Here is a 19,086-nt window from a genome sequence, read left to right on the forward strand (position 1 = left end):
GGAGCAATAGCATAGCGGGTAGGGCGTTTGTCTTGCACACGGCTGACCCAGGTTCAATTCCTCCATCCCTCTCGAAGAGCCTGGCAAGCTACCAAGAGTATCCCACCCACACAGCAGAGCCTGGCAAGCTACCCGTGGTGTATTCAATATGCCAAAGACAGTAACAAGTCTCACAATGGAGACGTTACTGGTGCCCACTCGAGCAAATCGATGAACACCGGGATGACAGTGACAGACAGTACTATCCAGATTACAATGACAACAGTAATGGTAAAATGTTTCACATCACTCTTTATTTCAAAAGTGCTTTACTAACATTGACTAATTTTCACAACATTCAAGGGAGGTAGATAAGTATTACACCACTTTCACAGAATGGAGAAACTGAGGCAGATAGTAAATTTGTGGAAGGGCATAATATATGGCACAATCAGGGAAAGAATTTGCTGCCTTGACGGGTCACTGGCAACCCCCTCTTGTGACATGCCTTCTGAGTCCCACCCCCACGAAGGCCACCAGCACGCCGCAGGTGAAGCTAGTGGTGGGGAGTCTAGCAAGTGTAAGGCTACACCTCACCTTAGGAGTCCAGAGGGTGAATGAATTGTCCTTTGGCAAGTCTTGCTCCCCTATGTGTTCATGACCTCAATCTCAAAACGGGGACAAGCGGAAGCTAATGTGGGTGTGGAAGAACTTGGGGAGACGGGCAGGAAAGGAGGATGGAAACGAAAATACAAAAATCAAAAGGAGCAATCTCGGAGAAGTGGGTTTTGAGAAAGGAATGTCGCAGGGGCCCAGAAAGATAGTACAGAGGGTAGGGCACTTGTCTCGCACGCAGCTGACCAGGGTTTGATCCCCAGCATCCCATATCCTTTAGCCCACCAGGCGTCATTCCTTAGTGCAGACAGGAGTAACCCCTGAGCATTGCTAGGTGGTGTCCAAAGCAAAAAAAAAAAAGAAGAAGAAGAAGAACAAGAAGAAGAAGAACAAGAAGAAGAAGAAAGGAATGTTGTCACTGAAGTGTCACTCCACAGGGTCAGACATTCGGCAATGAGACTAAAAATGGTGATTCTTGGCAATATATTGCTGAGCCAACTCCCAGCTTCTGACATTCCCGGAGACAGACAGACCCCATTCCTTCCCTCCTCCCCCAACTCCTCCAGACCAAGTACTGGGTAACTGACCCAACACTACAGAGACCCAACACTCCAAAAGTCCAAATGCCAGCTCCCACATGTTCCCTCTCTCTCTCTCTCACTCTCTCTCTCCCCTCTCTCTTCCCCACTCCCTTTCTGTTGGAAGATACAGAATGCATTTTAAGATTTTCCCTGCAAAATTCTAACACTATTCTCTGATTTTTTTTTTAATGCCCATTATAGGGTAGTGATTCCTCTGAGGTTTTTCTTTTTTGGCTTTTTGGGTCACACCCAGCGATGCACAGGGGTTTACTCCTGGATTTGCACTCAGGAATTACTCCTGGAGGTGCTCAGGGGACCATATGGGATGCTGGGAATGAAACCTGGGAGAATGCGTGCAAGGCAAATGCCCTACCCGCTGTGCTATCGCTCCAGCCCCTCCTCTTGAGTTTTGTGAAAGGGCATGCGCAAGAATTATCAGGCCCTCTCAGTAGTCATTGCTCCTTTGTACAACATAGACCAGAAACAAACAAAAAGAACAACCCTGAAAGTTGTGGGACCAGAAATAGTTGTGGTCTTTTTTAATTGCTTAAAAAGAAAAGAAAACTGAAGCTCAGTGTATGTAACTTTTCCTGTTCTTTCCAGTGTGAAGTTGTAAGAGACAGTGACTGATGTACCTCTAGCTATGATGGAGAAAATGGTGACAGAGACAGCACAGTTGAATGACAAGGACCCAGCATGACAGTCCTAAATATTGCTGGACAGATGCGGGAGTAGTCTGGGGCACAACTGAGGGGCACTTTGTGTTTGTTCGCTTAAAGGAGGATTTCCAGATTTCCAGGAGGTGAGTGGGGTTGGAATGATAGTACAGCGGGTAAGGTGCTTGCTTTGCATGTGGCCCACCTGGATTCAGTCTTCAGCATCTCATATGGCCTCCTGAGCATTGCCAGGAGTGACTCCTGAGTACAGAGCCACCAGGAGTAACCCCTGAACATCGCCACGTGTGGCTAAAAAGCAAGCAAGGGAGAAAAAAACAAACAAGGAGGTGCAGAGTGATTTTACTTATTTCTGAAAAGGGGTGGGTGGTGGGTCAAATCAGTTTGGGCCTCCCTGCAACCGAGCACCAGATGAACAGGGGAAAAGGCAGCACAGGCAGCTCGCGAGGCAGAAGGACACAGACTGGAGAGCTGGTGTCCGAGGCTCTCGGGGGAGTCACACATGCTGGTGTGAAGTCCTCTCCCAAGAGCAGCCAGTCAGAAAGGCATGGGTTCCTCCTTTTTTTTTCTCAACTGGCGACAGAATCCTTGCAGCTCTCTAAAGCCTTATTGCTCCCCTTCAACAGAAGCAATCAGCTGCCAACCCTAACTTCACGGGAATAGGGCCCAGCCATTCCCTCCCCGACAACTCATGATCCTGTTATATCACTCTAACCAGACCCCAACCCTCCCACCTTCATTCCCAGCCTCCCATCTTCTCTGAACTTGGTTTCATCTTCAAGTCTTCTTCCGGGACCACACACAATTCAGATCCTTTTCCTGTCGACTTTGGTATCCCTGCCTCCCAATTTTATTGCCTGCCTCTCATCACCTTGTTCTCCTTGGGTGGCGCTCCTGGAACTGCTTGGGAACTATCAGGACTATACCCAGTGGTGCCAGGAATCAAAGCCCCCCCCCCCCCACTCTGGATCCTGTGCTTCATTGCTTGAGCCACATCCCTGGCATCCTGAATCTTAATAGGTCCTCGCATATGCTTACATTCTTCCCCCTTTCTGAATCTCCATCTCCAAGCCTTTACTCAAATGCCACTTCTCCTGGGGAGCCTTCCTTGTCCTCCAAGTTCTCTGATCTGAGTTCCAAATGCACTTGAAAACATATACTTGTCTAGGATTGACAGGTGTATAGAACCCTACCCCTCCTACTGGGCTGTGGCCATGGTTTGGCAGATTGAAAGATGGTGAACTGTGTCTGTTGTTTTTTATTCCCTACAATATCTATCAAGAAATAGTGCAAACCTGGATAAGAAATAGTTGCAAAAGTTAAATTGGGATGCCCTGTTTATGAACAGAGACCCTCACTTTAAGTGCCCTGGAGAAGTGACGTGGCTGTCAGGATAAAACAGACCTATGAGATCATTTCAAGGATGGGACGAGGGCAGATATGTGGAACTATGTGTCCTGGAGTCAACAGACCTGGGACTCAGGTACTGCTCTGTCATTCACCAGCTCCCAGTCTGATTCCAAGTTTTTCTTTTCCTCACACCTGCCCGACCTTGCAGGGTTAGGATCAAATGCAACCCGTTTCTGAACTCCCATCAGCAATACTCAATACAAATTAAACATCATAAATCCCTAGAGCGCTGAAAAAGAGAATCCCAACTGAGGGCAAGAAAATCAGAACCCTCTGTGAATTGGACACAGCGGGCGTGATTATTTACAAAATACTGTTTCTAATGCATAGCCAATGCTGAAAACTACTGCTATAAACTCATAAATACCATTAACAGTAGGGCAAGATGCTTTAGGCTGCTGGTTTAATTATCCTTTATTTGCTCAGTTAGGAATTAGTTCAATGCTTTTTATAGTACCATTATATGTATGAACATTTTTGTGCGAGTGTTGTTCTACATTGCTGTTTGTTTGCTTAAGTGGTAAATTGTTTAAGGAAGAATAATAGCAGGCACTCCGTTATACACAAACATGTACCTTTCCCCTCCCTAATTTTTTTGAAAATGTTAAGTAAAACTTCACAGGCTCTTCTAAAACCGTGTTAGCTACACAGAAGTGCTGGGACCAAATAAGAACTATTCTGACCATGGCACTTTTAAGGAATAGAAAAATCTCAGGCCCCACTCGAGACTGCATATATTGGTGAGATTTTCAATAGATCAAAGAGAAGCAAAGGCAAACTATCTCAGTTCACATCTGTGTTGAGGGTCATTGTTCTGCCTTAATCCAGACGAGGTAGGAGTGTCAAATTCTGCTCCCCATAAACCATTTAAGCTTGGAACTTCTTCTCTAAAGGGTCCAGATTAAGAAAGTAAGTCCTTAGTAAAGGATCCTTCCTTTTAAAGACTAACCTTCACAGGATTGCTTCAAATAGCCAACTCCTCTGAAAATGTCATCCAGGTATAAAATAATTTGATATTCAGTTTATAGTTTTATACAGCACATAAACAATGAGCTTAGGTATGCCTTCCTGGAGTTACAGTCCACAGGACCCAAATTTTAATATTAGGAAGGAAAAGGCTTCTCTGATGTGCTAAACTGCTCCATATTGGCCCATGCCATTGGGCAATCAGGACTTCAAAGTACCCCTGCAAGACCATGAACATCACATCATAAGCAAGAAGTGGTAATAGAATCTGAACATTTTCTAGACCAATTTTCTTATTTTGTGGGCAAACAACATGATAGTCAAGGAGAAAAAGGAGTTCCCATGGTCAAACGGTATCTTGAGAAAAAAAAACAAACTCAGAATTCAGGCCTTGGTGCCTAATCCTAAATCTTTTCTATAGAATCTGCCTTTTTTAGTACCTGGCCTGGAAATTTCATTCCCAGGAATTTTTAGCCTGCCTTGGCACTTCAGTGTGACATTACTTCTTCAGCCTCTGCTATGCCCAGCTCCCAGGGCTGTTCTTAATCGTGGGCTACAGGAGAATGTCACAGCTCAAATATTTATCTACTACTAATCTGTTAGCAATGCAGTCCATTTATTTGGGAGAAGGGGTCACAAACAGCTGTGCTCAGGACCCTCGCTCTGAGCTCAGGGATCACTCCTGGCATGATTTTGGGGACTACATGAAACCATAAATGGTGTTGGGAATAATTCTGGGTCCGCTGCATGTAGGGCAAGTGCCTTACCCACTGTACTTTCTTTCCAGCCCTGGCAATGCATCCTTTAAATGCCCAATACTAACTATGTAACGCAAAATACATAGCATTACTATGAGCTAGCACCATGAGCATGGGGAGGGAAGAGCCTTTCCTTAGGGGACTCAAGATTAAAGAGGGAAAACTACTGACTTGGTTGTACAAAATTGGGAGGAAAGTCCAGCGAGAAGGCCAGACCTGGAGCGCAGGGGTGGACCGAGCACCTTTGAGAAACATCTACAGTTGTGACTATCAAATTCCAAGTAGTTTGTTTTAGTACAACAAAAAGTGACAGAATGTAGAACTCTAAATGAACATTTCTCCCTCCAGCTAGTGACATGGATTCTTACATTCCAACAAAGATCCCACTAGTGGAGACGTTATTTGGAACTCCTCCTTAGAAAAAGGCCTGCAGAGGCCGTTATGAGCCTCTATTTCCAAGTCCTGGGCTGCTGACCAACAGAAACTTCTCACTCAGAGGAAAACAGGAACAACAGAATGCACAGAAAAAGTGGAAAAAATACTGTGGTTCCCACAGAGGTAATCCCATGACCTGGAACAAACAAGTTCTGAGCAACAGTTTGGCCTGGGAACCCGGTGGCTTCTCAGGATAGCTATGTTCAACGGGAGGGCGCTCATGGGGAGAGAAAGGTCCGGCTGGCTGGTTTAAAATAAGAATAAAAAGATCAGCCACACTCCTTTAGCCACACTTGCATTTGATAAAAAAATAAAATAAAATAAAAATCAATAACACTCACACATGGTTCCTGTATGAATTCTAATTAACAGACATTTCATTCAGAATTATAGTGCTCAGTGAGACTTTTCAGGAGACTCTAACAGCTTCTTTGCCACGTAAAGGGTACATAGATGTAGCTGTTTACCTGAATGTATTCTTAAATAAGTGACTACTACCGCTCTAATTTTCCTAGTTGTAGCTCCAGTTACAGGTTACTGACCGCAAGTTCATGTTCCAGGCTTTCTTTGCCAACACAGATTAATTACAAGGGCCGCCCCCCCATCCCCGAAAGTCTTAGGGTGAATTGGGAAAGGGCCGGTTAAATGAGGAAACAGGCCATTCCTTGGTAAAAGTTTGCAGTTTTCTTTCCCAATACATCTTCTTTTTATTGAGAACTTCCATTTTTATCCTGTGTTCCTCCTCTGCCATCTCACACTCTCGCTCTATCTGCTGGAGTTTGGCCACATGCACCTCATTCATTTGTATCAGCTGCAGTTGTAAGATGGACATTTGTTGATGATGTTCTTCCTCATGCATCTTTTTTAAAGCACCTTCCTGAGAAGCTCTGCTCCTGTAGTTTTTATTGGCTGTTATTCTGACAGCTGAACATGAGGGTTCGGGTTGAGAGGTCCCCTCAGATACTGGAAAATGTATGAACTCTTTCTCATCATCGCACAGTTCTCTATTTGAAACAGCAAATGATTCTGAAAAACAGTAGCAGAAAACACAGGTTCAAAGATTTTGTAGGCAGAGAGTAAATCAATCCTATTTCACGTGACAGGGTCCCCCGCTTACAGGAAGGATAGGGCACCACGCCAGCTTGGCCTGCATGCTCACAGGTATCCTCGCCGCACCTGACTGTTGGAGCCCCGGTCCCAAGTCACTCTCCCGCAAGAAGGAACGATAGAGGGCTTTGTCACGTCCAGGACTGGGAAGAAGGGGCACTGTGGTCAGAGACCACCCTGATCAGGAGCTGAAGGCTTGTGACACTGACATAAGCTCTAAGGTGGCTGCCAATCTGAAAAAGCAGAAGGTGGGGGCACAAAGCACCTGTGGATTTTCAAACGAAGCTCTCCACCATTCAGGCTCCCTCTCTGTTTCTCGTTCAGCCACAAACATATTCTCTTCCAGCTCCACCAGGAACCCAACCATTGCTTTGTTACGTGGTCACAGGTCTCACTGCACACCCTGAACAGCCATGTTGGAAATGCTCTACATCTTGGAAATGCTCTTCCTTGAGGGACGCCCTGGCCTCACTTCCTCTGCTCACCACTTCTCTCCAGTCTCCTGTATCTTCTGCCACCTGTAGCACTACCTTCTGGTGGGTCCACATTTAGATACCAAAGACACTTCTCAATGTCCTTCTTACTTACTCCCACAAGCAACCCTTCCCGATATTTCTTTCCTCCAGTAACTTCTAAATCATCATGCTCCCGCTAGTTGTCACAGTCTCCCCCTCCTCCCTCTCAAGTCTCCTTTAAGGACACGACTTCCTAGTGCCACTTCTTACCTTTTTTTTTTTTCCCTTTTTGGGTCACACTCGGCGATGCACAGGGGTTACTCCTGGCTCATGTACTCAGGAATTACTCCTGCCGGTGCTCCAGGAACCATATGGGATGCTGGGAATCAAACCCGGGTTGGCCGAGTGCAAGGCAAACGCCCTACCCACTCTGCTATCGCTCCAGCCCCGCCACTTCTTACCTTTTAATATTTCCCTGGGCTTACCGTCTTAAGCAATCCTCATAATCTGGTCTAACCAGTTTATGGTTCTAATCTTCCTTTAGTTTTCTTGTCTTACTCTTCACAATACCCCCATGAGCCTTCTTATATACATATTTTTTTTGCTTTTTTTTGGGGGGGTCACACCCGGCGATGCACAGGGGTTACTCCTGGCTCTGCACTCAGAAACTACTCCTGGCGGTGCTCAGGGGACCATATGGGATGCTGGGAATCAAACCCAGGTCGGCCACGTGAAGGCAAACGCCCTCCCCGCTGTGCTATCGCTCCAGCCCCAGCCTTCCTATATTATCACCAACTATTTACATTCTTTAAAGATCTTTTCCCTCTCACTGGTCTTTCAGAATGAATTTGGGCATACCATTTGTCTTCCCCACCCCTAACTACCCACCATTCAAATTCATATTCTCTTTCTCTGTCTCTGTCTGTCTCTGTCTCTGTCTCTCTCTCCCCCTCCCTCCCTCTCCCGCCCCTTCATTTTCTATCTCTTCCGAAAATCCCACTTCATTAAGAATCAACACCATTTGTTCTGCAAAATTTCAGCTCTCTTCCCTCTAGATGTACTCCTCTGTTACAGTTCTGAACACATAGGAGTAATTACTTAAGGACCAGGCCCCGTTGTTTTATTGTTGGGAATCAATTTGCTTGTTACACAGTGGATAACCTAGCACCTAGTTACTGCCTAAAGCCTTAAATACAAGGGGAGAAGAGCTTACAGACACAAAAGAATATCACTGTTCGTGGTGCCCCAACAGCACTCGCATTTTATTTTTGTTTGTTTGTTTTGCTTTTTTGGGCAACACTCAGCTGTGCTCAGTCTTACCCCTGGCTCTGTGCTCAGGGATCACTCCTGCAGGGCTGGGGGGCCTTATGTGGTCCTGGAAATTGAACCCTAGTCAACACATGCAAGGCAAGCTCCTTACTTCCAGAACCATTGCTCTAGCCCCAGCACTAGTATTTTCACAAGGCAGTGACTTTAGTATCAATTAAGGAGCTTCGATAAGGAAAGCCACTAACTCGACTAACTCACAGAAGCTTCTAGCTGTGATTCTGAGGCATCCTTGAGAAGCTTACCTTTCCAATCACAAGAGCTGTCTCCTCCGAGAAAAATAACGCCAATTTATTAAGAGTTGATTACATTATTATGTCCACTCCCTTATTCCGGAAGATGGGATGCTGGGAATGTTAATAGCTACTGGGGGAAACCTAACTCATTTATACCCAGTTAATGAAAGGAAAATAGCTACTATTTAGATGATTTCACTCCAAGGGACTAAGAAGCAACCATAACTAGTCCCTAATCAGGGATAAAGAAAAAGTGAAAATCTTACTTTGGAAAAAAAAAGGCTAAAAAGAGTATTTCTGTGCCATCGAAAGATAATAAAAACATTTCCCTAGAAATCCACCCTCACCCCCTCACCTCCCCACCCTCCCACCCCCACAATACACACACATATCTCCCAATGCCAAGGGCAGTGTCACTGGGCTCAAATACCATCACTTGACGCTCTCCCTGCCTCCTGGGCCTCCCCCTGGCACTAGTGGACAGGGCAGCTAAATGACCCGGTTATACGGTCTGAGCCCTCTCAAACAGAGGCTGCCTCCTGCCCATCCTCACAGAGAACCCTGCACAGGGCCTGGGACATGGCCGGGCACATCAGAAACGGGGAGGGGACGGGCGGGTGTGGAAGGGTGTGAACTGGCAAGCAGCACAACTCTGCAGAAAAGACAGTGATCCGAAAAGGAAAATGAGGCAACCGGGGGAGGAAAGAGAAAGGCTTACCCCTGAGAACAGACGGGACTATCTCCCACCAAGAGAATTTGCTCATCCTCTTCCCCTCTAGCCTGAGATTTGAAAGGCTCTTCTTTGAAGACTGGACACAGTCGACATTATTTGTGCCTTTGACTGCTGATTTCATTCCAAAAGACAGTCCTTTACAATCCTCAGTCTGTGCCCTTAAAATAAGGCCCATTTCCCACAACTTCTAAGTGTTGCTTCTTTTTTGTAAAAAAAAAAAAAAAAAAAAACTCCATTCAGGGCCTTAGGAGCCTGCTGCCACTGGTGACAGGACAGTAGCAGCTATTTTCTAAGAACCTCATCAGGCACTAGGTCGGACAGAATTATCTTTTCATTCATTTGTTCAGGGTTACACCTGGAAGTGTTCTGGGGCCCAAGCAGTCTCAGGGGTCATACCCAGGTTTCCAGTATGCAAAGCATGTGCTCAGTTCTTTGAGCAAATGCTCTAGTCCCAGCATTTGTTTTGTTTTGTTTTTGGACCACTCACCTTTGTGCTCAGGGCTTACCCCCAGCTCTGCACTCAGAGATCAATCCTGGCGGGCTTCAGGGATCATACGGGATGTGAGGGATCAAACCTGGGTGAGCAGTGTACAAGGCAAAACTCTACCATCGCTCTGGCCCCTAGTAATTTTTTTTTTTCTGTTTGGGTCATACCCGACAAGGCACAGGGGTTACTCTTGGATCATGCACTCAGGAATTACTCCTGGTGCTCAGGGGACCACATGTGATGCTGGGAATTGAACCCAGGTCGGCTGTGTGCAAGGCAAATGCCCTACCCACTGTGCTACGGCTTCAGCCCCGTCTATAGTAGCTCCAATCTCACCCATAGTAATTTTTTTTAAAAATCTACTGTTGCTTTATTTTGTTTTGGGCTCACATTTGACTTACACCTTTGTGCTCAGAGCTCACTACTGGCTCTGCTCTCAGAAATCACTCCTGTCAGGTTCAGGAATGACAGGGACTGAACCTGGGTCAGTCGCCTGCAAGGCAAATGCCCTACCTGCTGTACTATTACTCCAGTCCCAGCATTCTTATTTTTAATGCTCACAAACAAGCTCTGGGACATGTCTTTTTATGGAGGACAACATACAACATTCAAAGTCATGTGGCTAATGGGGGGGGGGGGGACAGAATTCTAATCTGGATCTACCTGACTCCAAATTCCAAGCTCAATCCCTCAAACACCCAGCTTCCTACTGCTTCACACTCAGCAAATGACTTTCGTATCTTAAAATTCAGCCTCTGGAGCTGGAGATATCAGTGGCTCAATCCTAGACAAAGTTGGGTATGCCCCATCCAGTTTTTGGGGGCCAAAAGGTACAGCCCACCTTGCAAGCAGCTAACCGGGGTTCAACCCTGGGTATTTCATTTGGCTCTCTGAGCAGTGCCAGGAGTGATCCCTGAGCATAGAGCCAGGACTTAACACTGCATACATCAGGCGTGCCCCTTCCTAAACAAAATAACAAATAAAAATACGGCCTCCAAAGCACATACACCTCAAAACCATGCGTGGCAAAGAATATGGATATATACTACAAATACAGATCTTCAGATTTCCCTGTAGAGCTGTGAAAATGAAGCCCATATGTTCGTGACTGAGATCAGAGAGGTGCCTCTACTTTTAAACTACTAATTTGGGGACTGGAGAGATAGCACAGTGGGTAGGGCGTTTGCCTTGCATACGCCGACCCAGGTTCAATTCCCAGCATCCCATATGGTGCCCAGAGCACCACCAGGAGTAATTACTGAGTGCATGAGCCAGGAGTAACCCCTGCACATCTCCAGGTGTGACCCAAAAAGAAAAAAAAATAATAAAACAAAATAATAAAACTACTCATTTTAGGGGCCAGGGACACAGTACAACAGTACAAAGGGTAAGGCACTTGCTTCGCATGCAGCCGCCCTGGGTTCGATCCCTGGGATCCCATATGGTCCCCGGAGCACTGCTGGGAGTGATTTGTGAGTACAGAGACAGGAGTTACCCCTGAGCACCGCCGGGTATGGCTCCAAAACAAACCAAAAAAGTTTTTAAAATAAAATAATAATAAAATGAAATTAATCATTTTAATTTACATATATGCTCCCACGCAATTAAAATAAAATATAAAAAGGCAGGCCTCTGAAGAAGATTCTGAAAAAAGTTGGGGCTTATTCTAGTGAAGCCAAGGGGAGTACTTAACTGGCTTCCACACAAATGTTGGCTCCAGTGAATGGAAGCTAATGTGCAGAGGGGGGAGACTCTGCTCTTCGTCAGAGAAGACCCTGGGAATGGTGACCTGCCACAAAAGCACACCCTGTAATCTCTGTCCAGGGAAACAAAGTCATTCACATTCAAAAGCAATTTGATCTTCTGCGAGATAAATGGGAAGGTCTAAAGGCTTTCTGGAACCCAGAACACACTCAAGGGCCGTTCTCCCACCTGGACTGTATGAATCAGAGCAAAGGTAACAGGAAACAGGAAATGCCTACTGCAGCAGTCATAGGTTGCAGGGAAGACTGGAGAGGCCAAACCCCAAACCTTTTCATTTCTTGTTTTTTTGGTCGGACTGGAGTGATAACAAAGCAGGTAGGGTGTTTGCCTTGCACGCAGCCGATCTGGGCTTGATTCCTTCATCCCTCTTGGGGAGCCCAGTAAGCTACCAAGAGTATCCCACCCACACGGCAGAGCCTGGCAAGCTACTCGTGGAGTATTTGATAGCCAAAAACAGTAACAAGTCTCACGATGGAGACGTTACTGGTGCCCATTCAAGCAAATCAATGAGCAACGGGACGATAGTGCTACAGTGCCCCAGGTTTTGGGGGGTGGGCCTCCCCTGTGGTATACCTGGCAGTGTGTAGGTGGCCATGTGGTACTGGGGGTTGAAATGACCCCCATGCATGCCAGGAATGCACTGTGACCCTTTGAGCTGTCTCCCCAGCCCCAACCCTTCTCTCAACAGAACAAAGGAAAGGGGACTGATCAGAAAAGTGGATAAATAAGATGTGGTGGAACATATTATGGGTAATTATCCATCAACTAAAAGAGATTTAATACTACACCTGGGATTAAAAACATTATTCTAGGTGAGGGTGGGGAGGGAGAGGATAGGATCCAAATATCATTTTAATCTATGTCAGTTTAAAAGAAATGGATACAAAACACCAGTGCATATTCAAGGATGTGTGGAAGAATATAAAAGCATACAGAATGATTAAGGTGCAGAAGAGAATGGAATTGGGAATCAGTACAAAAAGGTAATAAGGGCAGGAGAGATAGTAGGGGTTAAGGATAGAAAGATAGTAAGGGTTAAGGCACTTGACTTGAACATCACGGACCCAGATTTGATCCCCATCACTGTGTATGGTACCCCAGCACTGCCAAAAGTGACCCCCTTGTGCAAAATCAAGAGTCAACCCTGAGTGCCACCGGATGTGAACACCCCACCAAAAAATAATAAATTCTTTAACTAACATTAAAAAAAAAAAAAGGAGGCAGAGAAGGCACAGTAATTAAGGCACACAGCTGACCTAGATACAAAGCAAGAAAAAAAAAATGTTTTCCCTTTTTTTTTTTTTTTTTTAACAAAAAAGGAGGTTGGAGGCAGGGATGCAGCTGAGTGGTGGAACATTTACCTTGCTCATATGAGGCACTGGGTTCAGTCCGGGCACCACCAAAAAAAAAAAAAGGTCCTTCTAGACCCAGATCCAAAATAAAGGTGGAGAAATCAATGTGCAGCAAGCAGGAATTCTCTTTGGAGACCAAGGGATAGCTTAATAGGCTGAGTGCATGTTTTGCATGTGGAAGACTTGGACTCAACCGCCAATATCCCATGGTGGCCCTAACACTGAGCTGGGAGAAGCCCCCAGTTTTCTTAAGGGGAGCCCTCTTTTCACAGACCAATGATGCTGGTGTGCCATGATGGAAACTGTAACTCAGTCCCTGTACTCAAATTCCTATCCCAAAAGAATAGGGTAAGATTAAATAGTGGTAAGAAAACTAATCAAGAAATGTTTGCATTTAATTACAGCTTCGCATTATTCTATTATAGCTTTTCAGAAAATAAGAGCACATGAAATTAAATGGAAGTTTTCTTATTTTTTTTCATATGAGCCCCATCGGGTGGTGCTCAGGAAGCTGCCTGGTGCCAGGGAGAGAACTCTGTCTCTCACGAGCTTGGCAAGTGAGCTACCACTTAAGCCATAGCCTTACCAGTTCTCTTAAAAGACAGAGGATGCTGGGGCTGGAGCAATAGCACAGCAGGTAGGGCGTTTGCCTTGCACGCGGCCGACCCGGGTTCATTCCCAGCACCCCATATGTCCCCTGAGCACAGCCAGGGGTAATTCCTGAGTGCAGAGCCAGGAGTAATCCATGAGCATTTTTTGGGCCAGGTGTGACCCAAAAAGCAAAAAAAAAAAAAAGACAGGATGTAGCTCGGTAACAGAGTGTTAATATTTTGTATTATGAAGCAATGACAGCAACGCCTGGTGCCGCACAAAAGATAAAGAGTATGATTTGAAAGTTGGCTTTTAAAAATCCATTTGACATTCTGTCATCCTACCCACTGAATGTGGACCCCAAAACAAAGATTCCCAGGGCAGGAAAGAAAGCATGGGATGAGCATATGCTTTGTGTGCGGGAGACCCAAAGTTGGTGTTTGGCACCCTCTGGTTCCCTCAGCACTGTGGGAGTACCCTAAATGCTAGTGAGGTACTAATTACTACCGTAGTAACCCATAAGTACTGTCAGTTGTGGCCCCCAAACAAAACCCCCCCAAAAATCCCCAGCACCAATAAAGGGAGATAGCAGAAGCTACGTACCAAAGCCAAATCATACATCTTAAATCTGCATCAATCGTTTTCACACATTTAAGAAGAAAACAATAGGACGTTTTTGCAAGTACATCCCAACTACTAAATAAATCCAAAGACTATTGTGTTCAGATACAAATGGACATTTCCAGAAAGGCATGGGAAAGTCACTGCTAACTCTATCCAGGGGATGGTAAGATGACATGGCTGAGACCATCTCACACAAAAAAAACAGTTGGAGGGAGGCCTCTAGTGGAACACTGCCTAAGCTTCATCCTTCTAGCAAATTCCAATAAACCTCTGAGCACTTAATATTATATATGGAAACCAGGTGCCTGCTATGAGATTAAAATGGCTCTGTCCAATAGAAATGTAATAATACAAGGAGCATGCAGCTGACCCCAGTTAAATTCCTGGTATTAAATAAAATCCTCTGAGCACTGTCAGGGTGATTCCTAAGCACAGAGTAAAAAAAAAAAAAAATTACAAACTATATTTGCAATGTTATGTTTTCTCTTAGCCACAATAAAGTAGAAAGAGGGAAAAGTGACTTTAGTAATAATCTAAAATCTCATTTTCAACATGTAATCAATATAAAAATTCTATGTAAGATATTTCATGAGGCCGGAGCTATAGTACAGCAGGGAGGGAACTTGCTTTGCACGTGGTCAACCTAGGTTCATCCCCAACACCCCATGTGGTCCCCCAAGCACCACCAGGACTGATTCCTGAGTGCAGAGCCAGGAGTGAGCCCTCAGCACCACTGGGCATAGCCCAAAAAACATAACAAATAAACAAAAAACAGGGGCCAGAGAGGGAGAACAGTGGATAAGTCGCTTGCTTTGCATGCAATCTACCCGGGTGTGATTCCCAGCATCCCAAATGGTCCCCCAAGTACCCCCAGGAATGATTCCTAAGTGCAGAGCCAGGAGTAACCCCTGAGCATTGTGAGATGTGCCCCAGCACCACATGATCTCCTGAGTACCAGGAGTGACTTCCAAGGACAGTCAGAAGGAGCCAGCAAGCACTACTGGGTGTGGTTCCAAACCTGCCCTCCACCCTGCAAAAATAAAGCACATCTAAGCTCTGTGTGCTCACATTCCAAGTGCTTACCAGCCACTTCTGATCTGTAGCTACTGTATCAACAGCACAGTGAAGAGATACTAACTAGTGTAAAACACACACACATATGCGCTCGCGCATATAGAGCCCATGTGGTAAATACAATAGAACAAAAGCCAAGAACTCTAACAGGGTTTCAAGCTTTTCTCCACCGAGACTCAAAAGGGAATGATTGACAATCATAAGTTTCTTCTTTCCTGGAGCAATTGGCACACAAAATAGTGAGGTAAGCTCTGAGTTGTTGTATAGAAATGGTTCTGATAAAGGTGCTGCAGTCTCCCTACAAGGTCAAACAAAGCCCCCTGGCAGAGAAAATATCTCAATCTTGAAGAAAATGGACACACTGGCCAACGGTTTTCCTGAGACCAGAGAACGCAGTCAAGGGAGTGTTCTTCCACTAGGGAAACCTGAGTATGTAAACAATCTATAAACTACTAGCACTAACCGATGATTCTGTAATTCTTTTCAGCTGATGGTACCCTGGTTCTCTACTCTCCCCAGGCAATATTTGGAAACAGGCAGTATTTTGTTATACTCTAATAATCACTAGCAAAAATTAAAATTTCACATTATACATGTACAAACATCCAATTTATTTATCATTAAAAATTTTTTTATTAGTTTAGGTAACCTGGTCACAATACTTTAGAATTTATGGTATTGATTGCTCAACTATTATACCCCAGTACCACCAAAGTGCCCAAGACCTTTCATCACTGACCCTCTCCCCACTCCCCACACTGTTTGGTACTATTTGGTTGTTGTTGAACACAACCAGCTGTGCTCAGAGCTTACTCCTGACTCAGAACTCAGTGATTACTCCTGGTAGGGCTGGGGAACCATGTGAGGTGCAAGGACTCAAATTCAGGTTGAGCCCAGGCAAGGCAAGCACCTCGCCTGCTGTACTATTACTCTGGTCCCTGATACTGCATATTCCCTTGTGTTGTTGCTCCAACTCCCACAAATGAATCAGATCTTTCACTCTTTGTCTTTCTCTCTGACTTATTTTGCTTAACATGATACACTCCAGTTTCATCCATACTGCAGCAAACTGCATGATTTCATCTTTTCTTAAGCCACAGACTATTCCTTGTGCTTCTATACCAGAGCCTTTATCCACTCATCTGTTACTAGACCAGTTGGATTGTTTCCATAGCCCGATTATTGTGCTAAGCGCTACAAGAGACAAAGATATGTATATACCTCCTCAAATGAATGTTTTGTGTTTGGGGGACAAACATCCTATTTAAAATCAATCTTTTGGGAATGGGGCGAGAGCTCAAAGGGCTAACTAAGCCCTCTGCATGCAGGAAGACTGGGTTTCATTTCAGCACTACATGGATCCCTGAGCACTAGGCACAAAGTTGGGTGTGGCCAAAACCAAAAAACTAATGAATCGTTTACAAGTGAGTTCTCTGACAAACATTACTTCAGGGAGGGCTCAAGGGAATCCATATCAGTCCCCTTCTTGCTGAAAACAAACTAAATCATTTTCTCCAAAAAGAAAAAGCAGGACTGGGAGATAGCACAGTGCTTAGAACACATGCTTAGCGTGCACTTAACCCAGGTTCTGTTCCTGGCACCACATGAACGGGAACATGGCTGGGTGCAGCCCTGGTGGTCTCTAAGCACCACCAGGTGTGGCCCCCATTGACGAAAAATCACTAGTGGGGTACTCAGACCTTCTGAGCACTGCTTGGAAGCCCTCTCCTCTCCCCCCCCACCAATGGTATAAACATTACAGAATTTTAAATGGAGAAGACAGACTGCTAAGAATCACTGAAATTAATATGCGATAATCCAGATCAAAGATTTGCAAAGTGCACTGGCAACAGTCCACCCTTGCATCTTCCCTGGTAATGTCTCTGTCTCCAGGAGAGCAGAGGCAACCGGAACCGCTGACTCACCTCTCTCCCACCCCCCTCCCCTGCCGCACAGCACACAGGTGAATGGGGCCAAGGCCAGAAGACGGAGATGACTGGCTGAAACCATGACTATGTCCAAAGCCAGGACGTCTCCAATGAGTCGTGGGCCTCATTCACTGGAAAAGTTAAGTCTCAATGAGGAGAGGCCAGAAAAAGAGAGGAGTGGCAGTGTTCAGAGAAACACCCTTTGGGGAGGCATCCTGGCTTGGGAACGTAGGGACCAAGAACTTGGACACGGGGTTCCATCACTGCAAATGAGGTGTGGGATTCCTGATCTGAACCACAACGGCTGCCTAATTGGACTGAGCCTTGATCTGATGCTCAATTGAGAGGCAAATTTTGCATCATTATATAGCTTCCCCAAATGACTTGGCTAAGGTGGGGGTTGGGGGCAGAGAGTCAGGAAAAAAATAATAAATTCAGTTCTCTTAATTCTCTTTTTCATTCTGCATGGAGTAACAATCTGGGTTTTAGATCATTTCTTTGACTTTTAATTAACTGGAGCCTAAGAGCTCAATCTATCCTAGAGTCACTAATGATTGGATTTCTCAACCTGTCAGCCAAAAATTAGCATTTCCGCGGCAAATGCTCGCTCACTGGCTCCTTGAAGTAACTCAGGAGCTGGGAATCTTCCTCTCCTTTAGGGTGTGGCATTTGCAAACTGCAGAGAATCTTTATATAAACTGATTGTTCCTATCTTAAAAGAGACAGCAATTGTTGATGACTTAACTCTATGTATTCTTACCCTCCCCTTGTCTGGAGACATTCCCATAGCCCCTAAATCCCAAACTTTCAAAGCCACTATACACTATCATTTCATCCATGATGATATGACATTATTTTCCTTCCCTAAGAATTTTGTACATGTTTTACTCTTTCCAGAGGAAAAATATTACAATCGAGGTGATGTCCTGATGTCCCCCTCCTCAGAATTTCTTTTTTCTTTTTGAGTCACACCCAGTAATGCACAGGGGGTATTCCTGATTCTGCATTTAGGAATTACTCCTGGCGGTGCTCAAGGGACTATATGGGATGCTGGGAATCAAACCCATGTCGGCCACGTGCAAGGCCAACACCCTACCCGTTATGCTATCGCTCCAGTCACTCCTAGAATTTCTTGAGTTCCCTGGAAAGCTACAAACCCAAGCTGTAAGCATCACAGGCCAGAGAGAATGTTAGTAAGGCATAGCGCATGCTCTGTGTGTGTGTGTGTGTGTTTAACTGGGTTCAGTCTTTGACACCTCATATGTCCCTCCCAAGCAAATAGCTCCTGACCTCTGTTCGGTGTAGCCCCGCAAACAAAACAAAACACCCAAAATGGTAAATCCCAATATTATAATGGGTAGAAATGTTCGTTTATAACCTGGGTTAACACAAAATGGATGCTTCCTCTACTCTCGGTGCTTTCTCCAAAGTTTGAAATAGTTGAGTTTGGGGAGGAGCCTTGGGAGTTTGGGGACCACTGAGGTGGCAGTCAGGGGCATCTCGTGGCTCCGCATCCAGGGGTCAGTCTCAGCAGTGTGCACAAACCGTGAGACACTGGGGATCACGCCCACACCTCCCATGTGCAAAGTATGTGCACTAATTCTCAGGCCCGCAGTTCGCTTTTTTCCCCCAAAATATTTTTGGCCTGTTTGGGGGCCACCCCTGGCGGTGCTTATGGGTAATTCTGGAGCTGTGCTCAGGAGTTGCCTTCAGTGGCGTGAGGGGGAGTACAGACAGTGCTCTGGCTCACACCAGCTCCACCCACATGCATAACTCCCTGACCCGTTTCCCAAGCCTAAACATTTCATGTTTTGCTTGTTGGGACCCACACCCCAAGAGCTACTCCTGGCTCTGTGCTCAGGAGTGGCCCTTCCTGGTGGAACCATCTGTGGTGCTGGGGATTCAAACCAGAGTGGGGACAGAGTGCCTTAACCCTTGTGCTACCCCTTTGACCCCTCCCCCCAAAGGAAGCTTCTTTTTAATCAAGTCCC

General features: G+C 45.5%; 1 protein-coding gene across 4 annotated transcripts in view; it reads right to left on the reverse strand.

The window, feature by feature from the left end:
* Positions 1 to 278: 278 nt before the first annotated feature.
* Positions 279 to 19,086, reverse strand: part of MSANTD3 (Myb/SANT DNA binding domain containing 3) — a 34,820-nt gene continuing 16,012 nt past the window's right edge. For all 4 annotated transcript variants that reach the window (XM_055123574.1, XM_055123572.1, XM_055123573.1 and 1 more), the window contains one exon: positions 279 to 6,444. In XM_055123574.1, the coding sequence (XP_054979549.1) occupies positions 6,035 to 6,444 (410 nt within the window). In that variant the 3' untranslated portion in view covers positions 279 to 6,034. The remainder of the gene's footprint in view (positions 6,445 to 19,086) is intronic.

This window comes from Sorex araneus, chromosome 1 (assembly GCF_027595985.1).
Source record: "Sorex araneus isolate mSorAra2 chromosome 1, mSorAra2.pri, whole genome shotgun sequence".
Classification (NCBI taxonomy): domain Eukaryota; kingdom Metazoa; phylum Chordata; class Mammalia; order Eulipotyphla; family Soricidae; genus Sorex; species Sorex araneus.